The 17,713-nt window shown below is 43.4% G+C and overlaps 2 protein-coding genes across 3 annotated transcripts in view; one reads left to right on the top strand and one right to left on the bottom strand.

Moving 5' to 3' along the window:
• LOC143394286 (cystatin-C-like) overlaps window positions 1-17,713 on the top strand; it is a 166,193-nt gene that overhangs the window by 16,993 nt on the left and 131,487 nt on the right. The window lies entirely within an intron of this gene.
• LOC143395671 (cystatin-C-like) lies at window positions 225-4,709 on the bottom strand. The gene is made up of 3 exons (XM_076851445.1): window positions 4,373-4,709; window positions 1,525-1,638; window positions 225-569 (listed from the first exon to the last, which is right to left on the bottom strand). Exons 1-3 carry the CDS (start codon window positions 4,613-4,615, stop codon window positions 486-488), a joined length of 441 nt encoding a protein of 146 aa, XP_076707560.1. The 5' UTR covers window positions 4,616-4,709; the 3' UTR covers window positions 225-485.

Raw genomic sequence — 17,713 nt, 5'->3', positions numbered from 1 at the left:
TTCCTTCTTAGGTCCCTGCTCTCTCTTGTCCATTTCCTAGGAGCCACTGCAGCTGGATGGCTGTGATCCCAGCCCCTTTCTACTCTTTCTCTCTCTAAGACCAGATATCCTGAAGGGTGACAGCATTGGCCCTGACATGCACACATGACTCTGTGGGCCTCAGCTTCCTGTTTATGGCAGACTCTTCCTGCATGCACTTGAGACAGTAACCACTCAGGAGGAACTAATGTCACGTTCTTTATTGAACAAGGCAGAAGCAGTCTACATGCACCAAGCACTGGTGTGTTTGAAAAGTAATGAGAGGGAAGGAACAAGGGGAGAGCCACTTAGGTGCTCAACACCTGCTCACAGACGCCTTCTTCACTGGTCTGCTGGTGCTGGCACACTGGGACTTCTCCCAGGGCTGGGGGACACATGTGAGGGTCAGAGTCACTACATGACACAGGAGTAAGGGTATTCAGTGCAGTCCAGACTGGCACAGACCCTTAGGCATTCTGACAGCTGGATTTCGTCATGGAGATTGTGCCCAGCCAGGGCACAGTGTAGATCTGGAAAGAGCAGAGTGCTTTCTGTACAAGGGAAGAAAGAGGAACAATCAGTATAGGTTACAGTTACCAAGGACGATGGCCAGCAGTAAGATGTCTGAATGGAGGTACAGAATAATGGAGGTGAGACACTTGGCATCCATGGCCCCTGCCAGATCCCAGAACACTCATCCCGATCCTGCAATGTCTACTCATTCCCCTTCTTATTGCTCCAAGTCTATCAGATGGCTTGTGACCCTCTGCTGGGATTGTGGGATTCCTCATCTTCCTGCCCCCAGCACAGCCCCAGCCCTCTAAGGACCAGCTTATGTCAGGCTCTGGGAGCCCAAGGATGCAGAGAAGGCTGCTTACTGTTCCAGCTCCCTCTATTTCCAGCATCAAGAAGAGCACAGAGGGAAGCAGTGGAGCATGGGAAATACCCCTGAAAGACACAGGGTGGGAGCAGGGGAGGCAAGGCAAGGGCTGCTCTCCCCAGGGACACGGAGAGGCTGGCATTGGGTGAGCAGCAACAGAACCACAGGGTTTCAGCCGCTTAGGGGCCTCTAATTTGTTCAGCATGGTTCTGGGCAGATGTCCAAGGCTGGGATTAACAGAGCCTTTTCTCCCTCCCTGGCAACCATCCCTAGAGCTGTGTCCTCTAGTCCAGTGGGCAGCAACCCAAAAGCACACAGGGCTGTCCTCCACTCTGCAATTATGTTAATTATAATTGTATATGCACACAGCCCCTTCTACAGCATCCCACCTATGCACAGGTCTGCATTGTCATAAACTCAAATATACCCCACACTCACATATTCATAGATAGATCTTCATGAACAAGCAGACTCCCCACCCCAAATAGACACACACATTCAACACATGCACCCAAGCATGTGCATACATGCTTCTCTTGACACATATTCAAATATGAGCACACAAAGACAAGCTCGCATACCCCTCTGCATGTATGATTGGTCCTTGAACCCTATAAGAGACATACCCTCTTCAGATGTGGCTCCTCATGGAAGGGACAGTCAGCCAAATAGGCCTGGGTCTTGGTACATGTGGTTCGCCCCATCTCCACATCCAAGAAGTAGTTCACCCCAGACACGATCTATATTAATAGAATGGATTCACTTATAGTACTTCTGGTCAATGTCATATGCTTGCAGTTGCTCTACATTATAGAGATAATGTGTTTGCCTAGGATTCTTGTCTGCATTCACGAGCTGCCAAAAGTATCAACCACAAAGCATACAAGCCAACTCTTCTAGCAGGACAGCCGCAGGTCCTGCTTTGCATCTTATTTCCTTCAGAGCAACTCTTAAAAGGTGTCTCATGCAGGTGAGTAAGAGCAGAAGCAGGAAAACAAAGGCAGGGACTAAAATTATCGCTCATCTGGGTTTAAGAAGGGAAGGCATGGTTCTGGGAAGCTAACAAGGGTGGAGGCAGTTCCATGTTTCAGGAATGTAGGGCTGGTCTAAGCACAAGGGAAGGCTCTCTGCCTCAGGAGAGGACAACTGAATTCTGCTGACTGTGGCTCAGCAGGCAGGGAATGCTGGGCTGGGTTGGCTTAGGAGAGTGGCACCCTGATGATTCAGCCTCAGCTGGATTTCAGTCACCAGCATGTAGCCTATGGAGAATCCCATTCCTTCCACTTACCCCAGGCTCAGAATTCCCTCATTTTACACATACAGGGAGATTTCAAACCAAGAAGAAAGACTGTCTCTCAGATGCCTCCTAGTTCAGTGATTTTTTTTTTTTTTTTTTTTTTTTGTCATGCTCGGGATTAAACCCAGGACTTTGTGCATGTGAGGCAAGCACTCTGCCAACTGAGCTATATCTCCAGCCCCTTCAGTGAAATTTTTGATGGAAATATTTCTTAAGTGTGTCTTACACTTGTGTCTTACATTTGTCAATAAAAAATAGAATTTAACCCTTTCCCTGCACAGGGCACACTTATTAGAACCGAAGAGAACAGGGTGATGGACATGGTGACAGGGCTCTAGATCATGCCCTGTGCAGGGTCCTGGATCCTTTAGTATAGGCTTTTTCTTCTGTAACATGAGAGTTATGTCCTGTGCTCTGCTCCAAGTTAGCATCACACTTGAGAGGTAAGCAAGGGCTGTGGTACTGGAAAGTGCACATGTCCAAGGGGAGAGTATCAGTTGATTACTGCAGGAGAAATGGGTCTTGCCTTGACTCATCTGAATTTTTAAGAGGGTAGAAATGAGCTTGAGACACTGGACTGTGGTACAACACTTATGTAGTCATTCACCGTGCACTGCTCTGCCCTGGAACACAGTCTATCTGGTCTAAATTCCAACCTTCCTGCAAAAAACGAGCCTGGGGTCCTAGGTGCCTTGGTGTTCTCTTTACCCTGTTCTCCTCCTGGCTGACTGCCCTCCTTATTTGGTGAGGGCTGCAAAGGCTGAGCTCAGGAGGAGTCCTTTCTACCTTAGTAGGTACTCAACTGCTCAAAGGTACTGCCCATGGTGCACCTGTCTCAGGGCGAGGAACATATATCCTTAAGGCTGCTCCCAGGGAATGTTTCCAGGGTATGACATACAGAAAGAAGCAAGGTTTTTCAGGATACGCTGAATGGCGCTTGCTCAGAGGACTCAGGGGATGGGCTGCCTCAGGACCTGTATCTAACCTTGAGGAACATCAGAGTCACCCAGAATGAGCAGTCTATTCAACCAGGTGTTGCTTCATGACTGGCATGTGTTCTCAGAAATGTGTCATTGTTCAAATGTCATAGCATAAATACACAAAATAAGACGACTATAACTTCACAGGATGATATAATCTTATGGAATCGCCACTGTACATGCAGTCATCATTGTGAGCATATGACTGAACACCACAGTTGGCTGGACCTTTCAAAATGTCAAGATCACAAAAACAGCAGGAGCTGCTCCAGATGAAAGAGGCTGAGGAGAAAGGTCTTTGCAGCATATACTCAGAGTGCCCATTAATGTGAACTAACTGAGTAAGTCTGTGAGCTAGGCAACTGAAAAGGTCAGTGCTGATTCCTGATTTTCAAAACTGAATCTTGGGTATGTAAGACAATGCCAGCGTTTACAAGAAATGTACACTACATTTTAGCGTTTACTCTCAAAAGATTCAGAAAAACAAATGCATATAAATACACTCAGGTACAGGTGAATACTGGGAGACCTATGAGAACAGAGCAAACATGGTCAAATATTAACATCGGAGGGATGGGGATTGTAAGATGTTTTGTATTACTGTTGCAACTGCTCTATAAATAAATTTCAGAGAACGTCGGAATAAAATGTTAAAAGGAAAAAGTTCTCAATCAATCTTTCAGTGAAGGCAGCCAGGTGGGTTTTTTTCCATCGCCAGTGTTTGTTCATTTATTTATTCTAACTAGGCATATATGACAGCAGAATGCATTTTGATTCATTGTACACACTTGCAGCACAACTTTTCATTTCTCTGGTTTTAACAGTTCACTTGAGCCCTGGAAGGTAGCATTGGGAGCTGTATAGGGGAAGACTGACTCCAACCTGGAGCCTTGGTGTCTCTGGCTTCAGTGTCCCTAGCAAAACAGAACTAAGACGCCAGACTTGTAGTGTCTGCCAGGTTTCAGGCAGAAGCAGAAGTAGGGACTTGCCCGTGAAGGGCTGCGACAACTCCCTGTTGATAAACACAGGCGTGTCGGTGTCCCGGAGATCCAACTGGCTCCTAGGCCAGCGGTGGCCGCCAGGGGCGCCGAGGTGGGAAGCAGCAGCTAGGGAAGCGCGAGCGGGTCTAGGAAAGCCGGGGCTCGCCCTCCAAGGGGCAAACCCGCCAGACTCACGCCCTCCGGGCAGAACACGCACCTGCTTGCGGGCGCGCACCACCTTCATGGCTCGGCTGTGGTAGGCGTCATTGCTCCCTTTGTTGTACTCGCTGACTGCGAAGTCCACGGCGCGGCGAACGCCTTCCTCGTTGACGTCGGCTTCCTCCAGGCCGCCCAGCAGGCGCGGAGAATGCCTGGGGCTTGCGCCCGTCGCTGGACTCACGGTCAGCGCCACAGCTAAGGCTGCCAGCAGGAGCAGCGGGATGCTCAGAGACCTCGCCATCGTCGGCTCAGACGTGGAGCCGAAGTCTCGGCGGAACACCGGGACACGATCCGAAGATTGAGTACCACCCGGAGGCCATCCGACCTTTATACTGTTTCCGCTGCCTGTCCCTCCCCCACCCGACCCCTCCTTTTCCGGGTTGCCACCCTCTCTTCAGTCCCTCCTCCCAACCTCACGCCCGGCCACGCCTCTTCTTCCTAGGCCGGCCCCTCTCTTCCACCACCCTCTCAGGTTTTTGTTCCGTGTCCCGCCCTCTAACTCTCCACCACCGCCCCGTACGCTGTCTTCACTTCCTCTCTCGTTATTCTCTCCCGCCTCCTACCCCTTCCATCCCCAAGCCTACTCTTCCAGTGCCGGTGCTCCGCCTCTGTTCCTTCCCTCCCGGTTCCCCGCCCCTGTCCCTTCCCCTCCCCGTTCCCCGCCCCTGTCCCTTCCCCTCACGGCTCCCCGCCCCTCATGCTCTCTCCTTTCCCCCTCCCCCTCCCAGCCCTCCTCCTTTATTCCTTTCTCCTCCCCGCTCAGGCTTCCCCTAACTTCTATTCTCCAGCTTCTCCGCTTGTTTTTGTTCCCCCATCCTGCTTCTCCAGTTCCACTTCTCCCTGCAAGACCTGCCCCTCCTTCTGAGCGCCCCCAAGCTGGAGTCACCATGGTCTCCACAAAGGTGTCACTGTTTTCTGGGCTCTCTGAACTTTTTTTTTATTTCTCCAGAAAAGGGGAAAAGAGCAGTCTTGACTTCTTGGGGTCCTCAGAGGTCAGGGGCATCTGTGAACCTTGGTCAAGGTCTGGGAATCCCTGAAGCAGGTGTGATATTTCAGAGCTCCCATAAAGACCAAGCCTGTGCCCTGTCCTGGTGCACTTCGCCAAACATTTTTCCTCATTTAGGAAAGGGAATGGGGGTTCTCTCTTCAGGACTCTGTCACTCAAAAAACAAACTTTTCAACCATCCAAGGCGTGGAGATGAAGCACAGATGACTGAACTCTGGAGATATTTTGTAGATGTGTTGCCCAGTGGAGATGTAACAGGAATCCATGTGTAATTTTAATGTTTCTAGGTAAAAAAATAGAAACAGGTGAAAGTAATTTTAATATTTTATTTAATCTGTCAAATGTTATTTCAACACAGGAATGATTTTTAGTAAGATATTTTATATCTTTGACTTATGTGTACAAAGTCTTTGGAATTTTGAGGGTGTTTGTAACATTTAGGGCAGATGTCTGTTTGAACTGGCCCCATGTCAAGCACCCTGGGGCCAAGTGTTGTGATATTGCACAGCCCAGCTTCAGAGTGTGTTGTTGGTGGGATGATTTAGAATGTGATCAGTAGCTAAGATCAGGGAGTCACAGTGTTCTGTTGGAAATGAAATAGAAGGAGTGGGTGAGAGAGTTGGGTACCAGTGGACACAGGTTGGGAGGCTTTTTCCCACCTGAAATGAGGGGTCCTGTCTTGGGAAACAGAGAACCAGGTGGAAGGAACAGGTGGTACAAAGGCCCTTAGATGCCTTTGGATTGGGCTAGTTCTAGGAACAAGCAAGGGAGGGAGGGTATTATTTGGAATCTCACCTTGGTGGCAGTATGGACAGTGCACTGTGGGTGAGGCCAAGGGTAGGAGGGTAGGGAGACCTGTGCCAGGCCAGTGAGAGAGGGTGGGCAGCAGAGGGAATAAATGTTGGAGCCCGTGGTCTGTTCCCACTTCTCCCCTCCAGGTGTTCCACTGCCAGCTTTGATTCACTGTGCCTTGATGGGAAAACTTGACTGAGTAAAAAAAAAAAAAAATCACCTTGAATGAGGAATGATTTACAAGCAGTCCAATGCCCTATTTTAAGTGTTGGGACTGAGGAATTTTTCCCAGAAGCCCCTGGAGGCTCCTGTACACCAGAGTTACCACTCCATCAAGATCTAGGACTTTTGCGTGACCCCAGAAAGTTTCCAGTGTCTCAGGTGTATACTCAGGCCTGCCTTGGCACATTAATCTCATCTGTTTGTGAAGACTCCTTCTGTGGGGAGCCACTCCAAATGTGCGCACTTGTAAGTCCTGGTGCACCACAGGGATCTGATAGATAACTGTAGTCTGGCATGGTAGTACCATGACTTGTGACTCGGGCATTTCCCTCGCTGGGATAATAAGACATGACGCTGGGAGTGGCCCTAGGAGTGGGTGGCACCCAGGAGAGTTGAGCTACACTCACCTGTAATCCTACCTCTTGCCTTGTAATCCTACCCCTTGCCTCATTTGAGTGGTTTTTTCCCAGTAAAAGGGTTCAGCATGTGCTCCTCTCTCTCTTTCCATTGACCCCTAAGGTCAGAGGAGCTGTCACAGGACCCAGAGGAAAAGGTATTTGTCTGTCTTTGTGTGGTTATTTCGTGCAGCCCACTTCACCTGGAGTGACCTTGAGTGTTTAGTAGTGGAACGCAACATCCTTCTTTGCCTATTCTTGAATAGGTAAATGGACTAACAGAGTGTGAGGACATGTGTCTGTGTTTTTGAGCTTTCCCTATATTGTTTCCTTAATCTGATGGTTGTCCTTCTCTCTAGACTGAGAGGATGTGGTTGGGTAGGTACTGTGTGGCTCCCAAGGTCAGAACTGTGCAGTCCTGGGCTCAGATAAGACACCAAAAGAGGAAAGGGTGGATGTACATTCTGAACACAAAGCTGGTTTTGTTTCTTCTCTCAACTCTACCGTCTGGTCTGTGCCTAACAGTGACCCCATGACAAATGACCTTATGGGGAAGGTGGCAGGCTTTTCCAGAAGCCCCTGGAGGCTCCTGAACCCGTCAAGGGCACCTAGAAGGAATGTCTTGTGAAGGGGATGGTTAGCCATATCAGCCCAGACCTGCTGGGAGCTTGGGGCTGGGCTATGAATGGCTGGATCAGCAGGAATCCAGAAGGTAGGATCTAATGAATATCCATGTTTAGGATTAGGGTAGAGACACTGTTGTCAGAGGTATGGTTACCATCTAATCTCACTGTGAATCAGTAGCCTTAGAAAAATCATGGTCCCAACTAGATGGACTGGCTGTCATAATGTTGGTATTTACCACTCAGTGACGGAGAGGAAGTCTTCAAACAAGTTTGAACCTGATGCTTTCCTGGTTAAAGAGGAAAGAGGGAGATGCAAATAGTCAGGAAAGACAGGGATGCCCCTGGGCAGGTACTTCTGAATGGAATGGTCATCTCCAAAAGGAAGGAGTTAGTTTTCAGGTGGGAAACTGAGCTCTAGTCTGAGGAGAGTGTCATTATGTAAAAGGTAAGCTGAAGCATGAGGAATCTTTTGCATCTTATCATAAGAAGGAGATCAGGAACCCCAATAGCTGGAGTGTGGTGGTGAGTGTGAGAATGCTGGAGAGGGGTGTCTTGATTACTCACACATACTGATATATGTGTTTGTGCTACCTGACCTGTTATCATTTGTGAGGTCATTGGCTTATGTTGCATTGACTTGGCAGGTGTCCTGATAGAGTGACATTTTGAATCCCCAGAGAACAGATACAAATGTAGGGTGCTCTCAGGATCTGCAGGAGCCACCTTTAGTGTAGTACGATGGGAAGTGGAATGCCAGGATAAGGCTAGACATTTGCTCCAGGTATTTGGATGACCTTGAGAAGGTGTTTTGCCTTCTTTTAATATATTACTTTTTATGAGCAGGTAGGCTGTTTTGTCTTCAGTAGGGTCTGGAGAATCAGCCAGCAGAGAGGAGCAAGCTTCAGTGGTGATAGTTAAGCATGGTTAGACATAATGGAGCAGTCTGAACCCTGATTCCTGGAGTTTACAGTTTCAAGGATAAGCTAAAGATATTCAGAGAGAAATAGCAGACCCAGGACTGAGCCATTGAGCATCATGTGGCATGGAGGGGCACACTGCCCAGGAGTGTAAACTTGTGTACCTTTGAATCAGGGAAGAATGAGGAAATCATTTTCTCACACTCTGCATGTTTGACTGTTGATCTTCTAATCTTAGGAAATTAGGTAAGAGGGCAAAAGGAATTCTCTACAATGATCAATAATAAGTGGCTATTAATGAATATAAAATAAATGACCAAGTACATAGAACTTCATCTAACATGAAAGAGGCAGGATCAAAGAGTTGAGCTTCTAAATATTCTAGTTTTGAGCCATTAAAACTTTGGGTTCATAGTCATACCTAGACTGAGCAAATCATGGGTTTTGGTGGCCTTTCAAAATGGAAAAATCAGAAGCCTGGAGTTTTTTTGTGGTCAAGCTCCCTTGCATAAAACTCTCACCTCTTCCCCCATCCCAACTCAAGTTGATTTGTAGACACTTCTAAATCACATGCCAGTCTTGACACAGCATCTAGGGCTCTGCTAGGTGTTGATGTTACACCCCTAAGAAACTGTGATATACCCAGAAAAAATCTGTTGGCAGCCCCTGTGGGAAGAGATGAGCATTGTGATAGTATCTGCTTTGTAGGAGGGAAAAGAATCCTTTTGCATGTTTTTACTCAAGGTTTCATAGCCCTTATTATTTTGTCATAAGCAGATATTTACTAAAACAGATCCAGTGAATGAAGAACCTTAGCCAAAGAGAGCCATAGGGAGAGGTCTTTTGGGGACCCAGGCAGCTGGCTTGTGTAGCTATGTGCTCTACCTCTCTCCCTGGGCCTCAGCACACAGATGACCTAGCCAGGGGGGAAACAGAATGACTGGGTCAGGTTGAGCAATCCCCTTGGAAGATCCTTCGATGGTTGGTCTGAGTTTTCTTTGCAAATCCACAGTCTGTGCACTGTTGTCACTTCTCTTTTTATGTTTTTGCAACTTTGAACCTCAGTTCCTTTTGCAAAGTTCAGTGGAGAGTGATTCCTCTCCCTGCCTGTGATTATAATCTGACTGACTCATTAAACATCAGAGCTGGAGCTCAAAGGTCATTTAGGGTAGCCATGTTGTCTCCCTTGTGCCTTCTGTCCTGCTTTCCTGCAGTCATCAAGGAGTGGATCCCATGGCCAAGACTGTTTCCTTGAGCACACTTTAGTGAGGCTCCCCTGAGCTTTTCCACTAGGCCACTTGCCTTGGTCCCCTGTCCAGTCCTGTCTGAGGCTTCACTTCTTAGTTTTAGCAAATAATTATGCTAAGTCATGTTTGGGAGAATCCCCCTGTCCTTGATATCTCATTTCTTTCAACTGATCAAGTTCCTCATCCCCCTCATTGATGTTTCAGTCCTTGTCTTTCCTTCACCAAGGATCCTGTTGGGTCCATTTAATCAGAATTCACCTATACTTGATGTCTTTTGTAGTAATTTTTCATCCATAGACCCCTACCCTACCATGCTCCTTGGCTATAAATTCCCACTTGTCCTTGTTTGGAGTTGAGCTCTCTTTCACTCCTGTTGTAATTGTGTTGATCCCTGTTGCAATTGTTTTGAAAAATGTCTTCATTATGTTTTAAGAAGTGTCAGGATGATATTTCTTTAGCAATGACTTCTTTAATCAACCAGGCAATGCTGGGTCCTACCGCAAGTCTTGACTGGAACATGGTGGAAATACTTGTGCCAAATAGAAGCCAAGAAACTGGAAGGATAGGGGATGGCAAAGAAAGAGGAGAGGGAGATGGAGAGGGAAGATGGAGAGGGAGATGGAGAGGGAAGGGAGAGGTTGGGGAGTGGAAGGCATTTCCCCTTGACATTTGATTATGAAAATTTTCAATTATACAGTAAAGTTAAAAGAAATCTTTAGAAAATATCTATATACCCACCACTGCATTCTATCATTTATATTAGACTTTATGTTATTACCTGTATGTCCACCTGTTTCTCATCCCTAAATCCATCCTTTGTTGGGTACAATTCACAGTAAGTTGCAGACACCAGTATATTCCACCCCTACACTCTTAGTCATGTGTATCAAATAGAGCTCAGAATTATTTACATTTTTTTATTTGCATAAAACCCCAAATCTTGAAATACAAACACTTAAATGTAAATTCATTGAATTTTGATAAATGCCTATTCCTATGTAGCCCAAACCCTATCAGACACTAAAGATTCCTTTATCTCCCTTTCAGTCTAGATTGGGTTCTTGACCCTAACACAACCATTGCATTAATTATACCTTTGATTGGTTTTGCCTATTCTGGAAATTCATATAAATGAAATTCTACAGTATGTAAATTTTTATGTTTGGATTTTCCACTTGGCATATTTTTGAGAGTCATCCATGTTAACATGTATTCTTGCAACTCAGTCTTTGATTGCCACAGGGAATATTCTTAGACTCAGGAGGGTCTCTGGCTCTGGGCCTTTCCCTTTTTCTTTTTTAACTAGGAAAAATCCCTTCCTTCCCTCACCTGCCTTGCTTGCTCCTTTTTTTCCTTCTCTCTCTCTCTGTTTCCTAAAGTCAGTTTAAAGTAAAACTGACTTGGAACTTAAGTTCCAAGAAGAATCCAGAAGAAGGGGAAAAAGTATCATAATCAGTGGAACAAAACCTGATTTTATACGACAAAGAACAGCTTTTCCAAACTCTTCTCCATATTTTTATTTTTTAAAATTATTGATCTTCATATTTGTAAATAAAATTCATGTTTCTAAAAAAATAAAATCAATACAATATATTCATCATAAAATAAGACAATTAAGAAAAATATAAAGGAGATAAGTTCCATGCATGTATATGAATTTGTGTACCTTCATGTGCCCAGTTGTGTAGGTGACTGCACCTGAATATTTTTTATTCACATTGAGATTGTTTAATGGTTACAACTTGATGTAGCTTTTATTCACTGTCCTTATATCTCAAACATTGTTCATGGTGTTAAGTAGTCTTTGAAAGCTTTGTTTCCTCTTCTGTTGACTTTAGTTTGAGTTCTTCCTTCATGTTGAACCTTTAGGCTCTTCCTAGTATTTTGGTTCTATAATAGAATATGATACATTCTTCTGTAGGGAAAAAAGTTTTGGTGTGTTGTGAGGTTGTTTTCTTGCTAAAACTGAAATTATTAGGTCAGAGACTATTATTATTATTTAAGTGTCTCAATACAGATTGGCAAATAATTCTTCAGAGAGATATGCCTGGCTCCATTAGGTCCAAGTAGCAAAAAGAAAGTTCTTGGGATCAAAAGCAGCATTTTTTTTTCCTTTGTTTTATCAGTGCAGTTGTCTTCAGCATTGTCCTGCTAGGCCTGGGACTCTCAGTAGCCTTACCTAATGTGTGGTGCTATTGTTTGAATATGGCTCATCCTTTCCATAACCCATGTTGAAATTTGATCTTAATATAATTGTGTTTTGAAGTGGGGCCTTTAAAAGGCAATTAAGTCTTCAAGAGGTATTATTGTCTTTCTGTTTGGAGTGGATTAATTTCATGGGAGTGGGTTAGTCATTGCAAAAGCACATTATAAAGTGAAACTGCCCCTTGGGCTTTTTTCTTTCACACTTGCCTAATTTCCTTCTGCTCTTCTACCGTGTTACAATGCAGCACAAGGCCCTTGCCAGATGTGATTGCTTGATCTTGAACTTGGAGCCTCCATGAGCCAGATAAGTCTGTATTCTTTATAACTCGTCTGTATTCTTTAATAACTCTACAACTGTAATTCTAATTATAGATGCCTCCACAGGAAAACCATGGCCATACCTCCAAGTCCATCTGCCTTTCCATGTGTATGACTCAACACCCAGACTTCCATTACTTCCCTCTTCTTCACTCACAACCTTCCCCATGTTAGTGGGGGCTATTCTGCTTTTCAGCTGCTCTAGATAAAAGCTTTGGAGTTCCCATCCACTCCTCTTTCTCTACATCCCACATCAAGTGTATCAGGAAATCTTTTAGTTCCACCTCCAATATTTATCTGGAATCTGTTAACCTTTTTCACTTCCACTGAAACCCTGGGCTTAGACCACTGTCAGCTTTCCCTTAGATTGTAGCAGGTGGCCCAGGCCCAGTGCCCTGCCTTTGCCCTGCAGTGCATGCTCAACTCTATAGCCTGAGGAGTTATTTTGCAATATTAGTCAAGGTACGACCCTCCTCTGTGAGAAACTCTCAGTCCATATTTGGTCATTGAGCACTGAAACATGACTAGGGTGACTGAGGAGTACATTTGGAATTTTCCTGAATTTTCATTCTCTTAGGTTTAAATAGCCATATGGGGTTTATGTGGGCTTCTGTACTGTATGGAGACGTTCTTCTTCAGATTTCAGATCAATTCCTTCATGTTTCTGTACTTATGGAGAGTTCTTATGGTATTTCACCCAGAGTAAAAACTCTCAAGTAGCCCCCAAAGTCCTACGTGACCTTCCTGTCATACTGTGACTTCTTCCTGCTCTTCTTGTTCCTCCAGCAAGGTTCTGGGCAGCTCCTGCCTCAGGGCCTTTGTACTCATTCTTCCTTTGCTGATCTCTGGATCTCTTCCTCACCTCCTTCATATTTCTGCACAGAGCTCAGCCTATGCGGTCAGATCCTTCCTGACCTCACTACTTAAAACCCCAACTCTTTCCCACAGTTCCATCCCTTTACCCAATTTATTTTGTTTCCCTTATGCCTTCTGATTTTAAGTGTCCACATTTTTTAAAAAATTCTGTTTCTACCTACTAGAACATAAGCTTGATACTTGTCTGCTTTGCTTATATGATTTTTAGTGCTTGGCATATAGCAGGCATAGGTATTTGCTAAATGATAAATGCTTCTTAAGGTTAAGCACATTTTGTTTGTTTTCAAGAAAATAAATAGTGCCAACATTTCCTCTCATTATAAGCCTTTCACAATTAGAGTTAATTGTTTTAGGAAGAGGGAAAGGAGATTGCTTAAGGAACATGGGGAAAAAAAAGGAAGTAAAATCGAAAATAATATATTTTGTCACTTGTTTTTGATGTCTCAGAAATTATAGGGAAAAAACACAGATTGGGTTTATATGAATGAGACAAACAACAACAAAACAGAAACAAAAGAAAAACTAGAGCAGTTATTCAGGTAAGTGAAGGTCTGAAGATACTTCTTTCAAAATACTTGGTCATTAAAAGGTAAGGAATGAAGAGAGGTAATTCCATCTTCTCTGGTTCTTGTTCTTCCTGGCAGAAGAATTTTTCCAGGACCCAAGTAACCTCACCAGAATAAAGCTACTTCAGCTTGACTTAGTCTTATGCAGCCCAAATTGAAGGTTAGGAGGCTGCAAGAAAAGTCAATAGGGACAGAAAGTGACATAAATAAGAAAATGTAGTCCTAGAGGAAGTAGCATTAGTCATTTTTAATGTCAGGCAGATAATTATTGATTAATGTATAGTTTATCAAAGAAGAATTATGTTTTTGCAAGAAGAACAGAGGAGTCTATTCTTGAGTCTCCTGATTTGTCTGCAGGGTTTCCAAAGTGGGGCCCATGCATGCTTGGCCACAACAGCATGATATCTGCATGCCACAACCCAAGTCACTGTGTTTATGTGACTGAGTATAAAATCCTCGAGGAAGTTCTGGGAGAAGAAAATAAATAAATGGAAAAGAGTTATTTGGGAAGAGTGTGATGTAGGTCAAAGAAAAAGTGTAAAATCAAAGCACAGAGAAGTTTTATTTTGGGGAGGAGAATATATCATATTAATATGCCTGTTCAGTGCATCCCCCTGTATTTGGTTAGCTTGAAGGAGTTGAAAGAAAAATAAAATAAATAAATAAATAATTAAAATTAATTTATTCTTTCTCTAATATTCTTGTTTTCTTTATGTAGAAGTAAGTTTATGACTTATATTGTTTTCCTTTTATCTGAGCAATAAGCTCCTTGAGTGATTCATGGACATTTGAGAAGCACTATGTCATGGAGGCTGTGAATTGACTTTTTCAGGATGGTAAAAACAAAACAAAACAAAAAATAGGTCTAGTCCTTAAACTGCTGCTGGACTAACCAGATAGAATTCTGGGATGGCAAAGAGTAGGAATCCATCAGACCCCTATCCTGTGATGTTCTTCACTGTCTGCGGCTTGAGAAAACAATGGTGAGGCAGAGTGCTTGAGAGTTTTTATTTTGAAAAAATTTCAAACTTATGGAAAAATTGCAAAAATAAATGGTTAGTTTTACGTGTCATCTTAGGTAGGCTCTAATCCCTTGTTATGTAATCAAATACCAATACCAATATTGGTATTTCACAATATCAGTATTGTGAAATTTTTTGTTGATGTGATCAAAGGTCACAATCACTTGACTTTAAGAAAAGTAGATTTTCCTAGATGACCTGGGTGGGATTTATTCAGTCAGTGAGAAGCCCTAAGAACAGAACTAAGTTCCCATGACTGGGGATAGCAGCTATAGTTTATACCTGAAGAGTTCCAGATGTCCTTATATATAAAACATAATTATCAAATTCAGGAGATGCACACTGATATGTAATAATTATCTAATCAGTTCTTTTAAAAATGCTTCTGATGTCCTGAGGGCCTGCCCTTTGGTGCCTTGCTGACCTCTCTGCATACCTGATGCCTTGCAATAAACCTCTGTTATTTACTAATATTTTCATTTATTTATTAAATTATTATTATTTTTTGGGACTGGGGATTGAACCCAAGGTCTTGCGCATGTTAGTCAAATGCTTTACCACTGTAAATTTTGTTTTGATACAGGGTCTCCTTGCTAAGATGCCCAGGCTGGCTTCCGACTTACAGTTCTCCTGCCTCAGCCTCCTGTGTAGCTGTAATTGCAAGATGAATTTCTTAATGTATTTCTCTTGCTGGTTATTTCTCTGGTTGAATCCTGAGTGATAAATACCCATATACTGACTGTTAGCATTTGCTTATCTCTTTTCTATCTACATGTGTATATTTATAGATGTACAGGTTTCCTCGTGTGTCTTGCTCCCTTTGTGATCTGTGGGGAGATAGTTTATACACACACACACACACACACACACACATATATATGTATATATACATATAGATAGAAAAGAGATATGTTATTAGATATATATAAACATGCATATATATTATATAAACAGGTACATATAATTGTATCAATAGACATTAATATAGATATTTGCTAAATCTTTTGAGAGCAAGTTGTATATATTATGGGCTTCTTAATACTTCTGTCTAAAAGAAATTCTTCTAAGAAAAAGTTTTTTTTTTTTTTTAAAAACATAATTATCAAATTCAGGAGATGCATACTGATATGTAATAGTGATCTAATCAGTTCTTTTAAAAATGCTTCCACTTGTCCGCAAAATGTCTATCACAGCATTTTCCCCATCTGTTCCATGATCTAGTCCCAAATTTCACTGTGCATTTGTTTTCATGTCTCTGTACTTTTCTTTCTTTTTTTTTTTTTTTTTCAAATTTTTAATTTTTTTTTTTTCCAGTTCTCGGCGGACACAACATCTTTGTTTGTATGTGGCGCTGAGGATCGAACCTGGGCCGCACGCATGCCAGGCGAGCGCGCTACCGCTTGAGCCACATCCCCAGCCCTCTGTACTTTTCTTTAATCAGAAATAATTTCTCTGCTTTTCCTTTCATGTCATTTACATCTTTTGAATGGTACATAATAGTTAGTTTTAGAGCATTTTATGTAACTTATATAATAATTTTGCACCTTTCCAATATGTATTAGTTAGTTTGTATTGCTACAACATACCTGACACAGGCTACTTATAAAATAAAGAGAAGTTTATTTTGGCTCATGGTTTTGGAGATGTAAACCCAATTTGGTTTGGGACACTGGCAAGGGTGGTACCTTATTGTAGGAGCACATGCTCACATTCTCAAGCTAGGAATCAAAGATAGGACTGCTGGGTATGCCTTCAAGGCCATGCCCCTAATGACCTGAGTTCCTCCCACTAGGCCTCACAGCCAAAAGGTCCACAGCACCTCCAGTGGTGCCACCCCGGGAACCAAGTCTTTAATACATGTGTCTTTTTTGAAACTATCATGGCTTGGATATGTGGTGTCCCTCAAAAACTCATGTGTGAGAAAATGCAATAATGTTTAGCAGTGAAAAGATTAGATTATGGAAGCTTTAAACTAATCAGTCCACTGATAGGGATTAACTGGGTGATAACTGTAGGCAGGTAGGTGGTGACTGGAAGAGGTAAGCTACTATGGGCATGTGTTTGGGATTTATGTTTTGTCCCTGGTGAGTGAAGCTCTCTCTGCTTTCTATTACCATGTCCTGATCTGCTTTCCTCCTCCATGCCTTTCCACCAGGATAATCTGCCTCACCTTGGGCCCAGACCTCTTAAATCATGACTTCAAATAAACTTTTCCTCTTCTACATTGCTCTTGTCATGTCTTTTGATCAGAGATGAAAGGTGACTAACACTACCTATAATTGAAATCATAGCACAATTTTTTTGGGGGGATGGGTACTAGGTGTTGAACCTAGGGGTGCTTAACGACTGAGCCACATCACCAATCCTTTTTGGTTTTTTTTTTTAGACACAGGGTCTCACTGAGTTGCTGAGGGCCTCGCTAAATTGCTGAGGCTGGCTGTGAACTCTCAATCCTCCTGCCTCAGCCTCCTGAGCTGCTGGGATTACAGGTATGCACCATCGGCCCAGTACACAATGGTTCATGATAATCAAGTTCAAGGAAAATGTTTTTAGCAGAAACTTCACATGGGGTGATGTGTATTTCTTAGCACATCATGCCAGGGGGCTAATGATGTGAGTTTGTTGAGCTAGTTGTGACATTTAACATTGATTGTTTGTTTAAGGAAGTGTCTGCCAGGTTTTCTCATGTGTCTTGCTCCCTTTGTGATCTGTGGGAAGATAGTTCATGTTATGATTTAGATATAGTTTTTTTCCAAAAATTTACATGCTAGAAGCTTGGTCTTGTGTGATGGATTTGGAAGGTGGTAGAGTCTTTAAGGGACAGGGCCTGGTGGAAGGGAATTGTGTGTGGTCACTCTCAGAAAGGATTAATGCTGATCTCGTGGAGTGAATTAGTTTCCTAAGAGTGGGTTGACCCTCCCTAGACTCTTGTTTCTCTTGTTTCTCTTATCCCCTCTTGTGCATATCCCCCTGCTTCCCCATGAGGCTATCTGCCATACTTTATCCTTGAAAGAGGCCAACCAGATTAGAACATCTTGTCTTACACTTACAGCCTCCAAAACAGTGAGCTAAATAAACCTCCTTTCTTTTTGTAAAGTACTAAATCTCAAGACACTATGAAACACTATACATACCCCATTTTCCAAT

This window comes from Callospermophilus lateralis, chromosome 3 (assembly GCF_048772815.1).
Source record: "Callospermophilus lateralis isolate mCalLat2 chromosome 3, mCalLat2.hap1, whole genome shotgun sequence".
NCBI lineage: Eukaryota > Metazoa > Chordata > Mammalia > Rodentia > Sciuridae > Callospermophilus > Callospermophilus lateralis.
The sequence above is the reverse complement of the archived record's forward strand: the minus strand, read 5'-3'. Positions and strand labels throughout refer to the sequence as shown.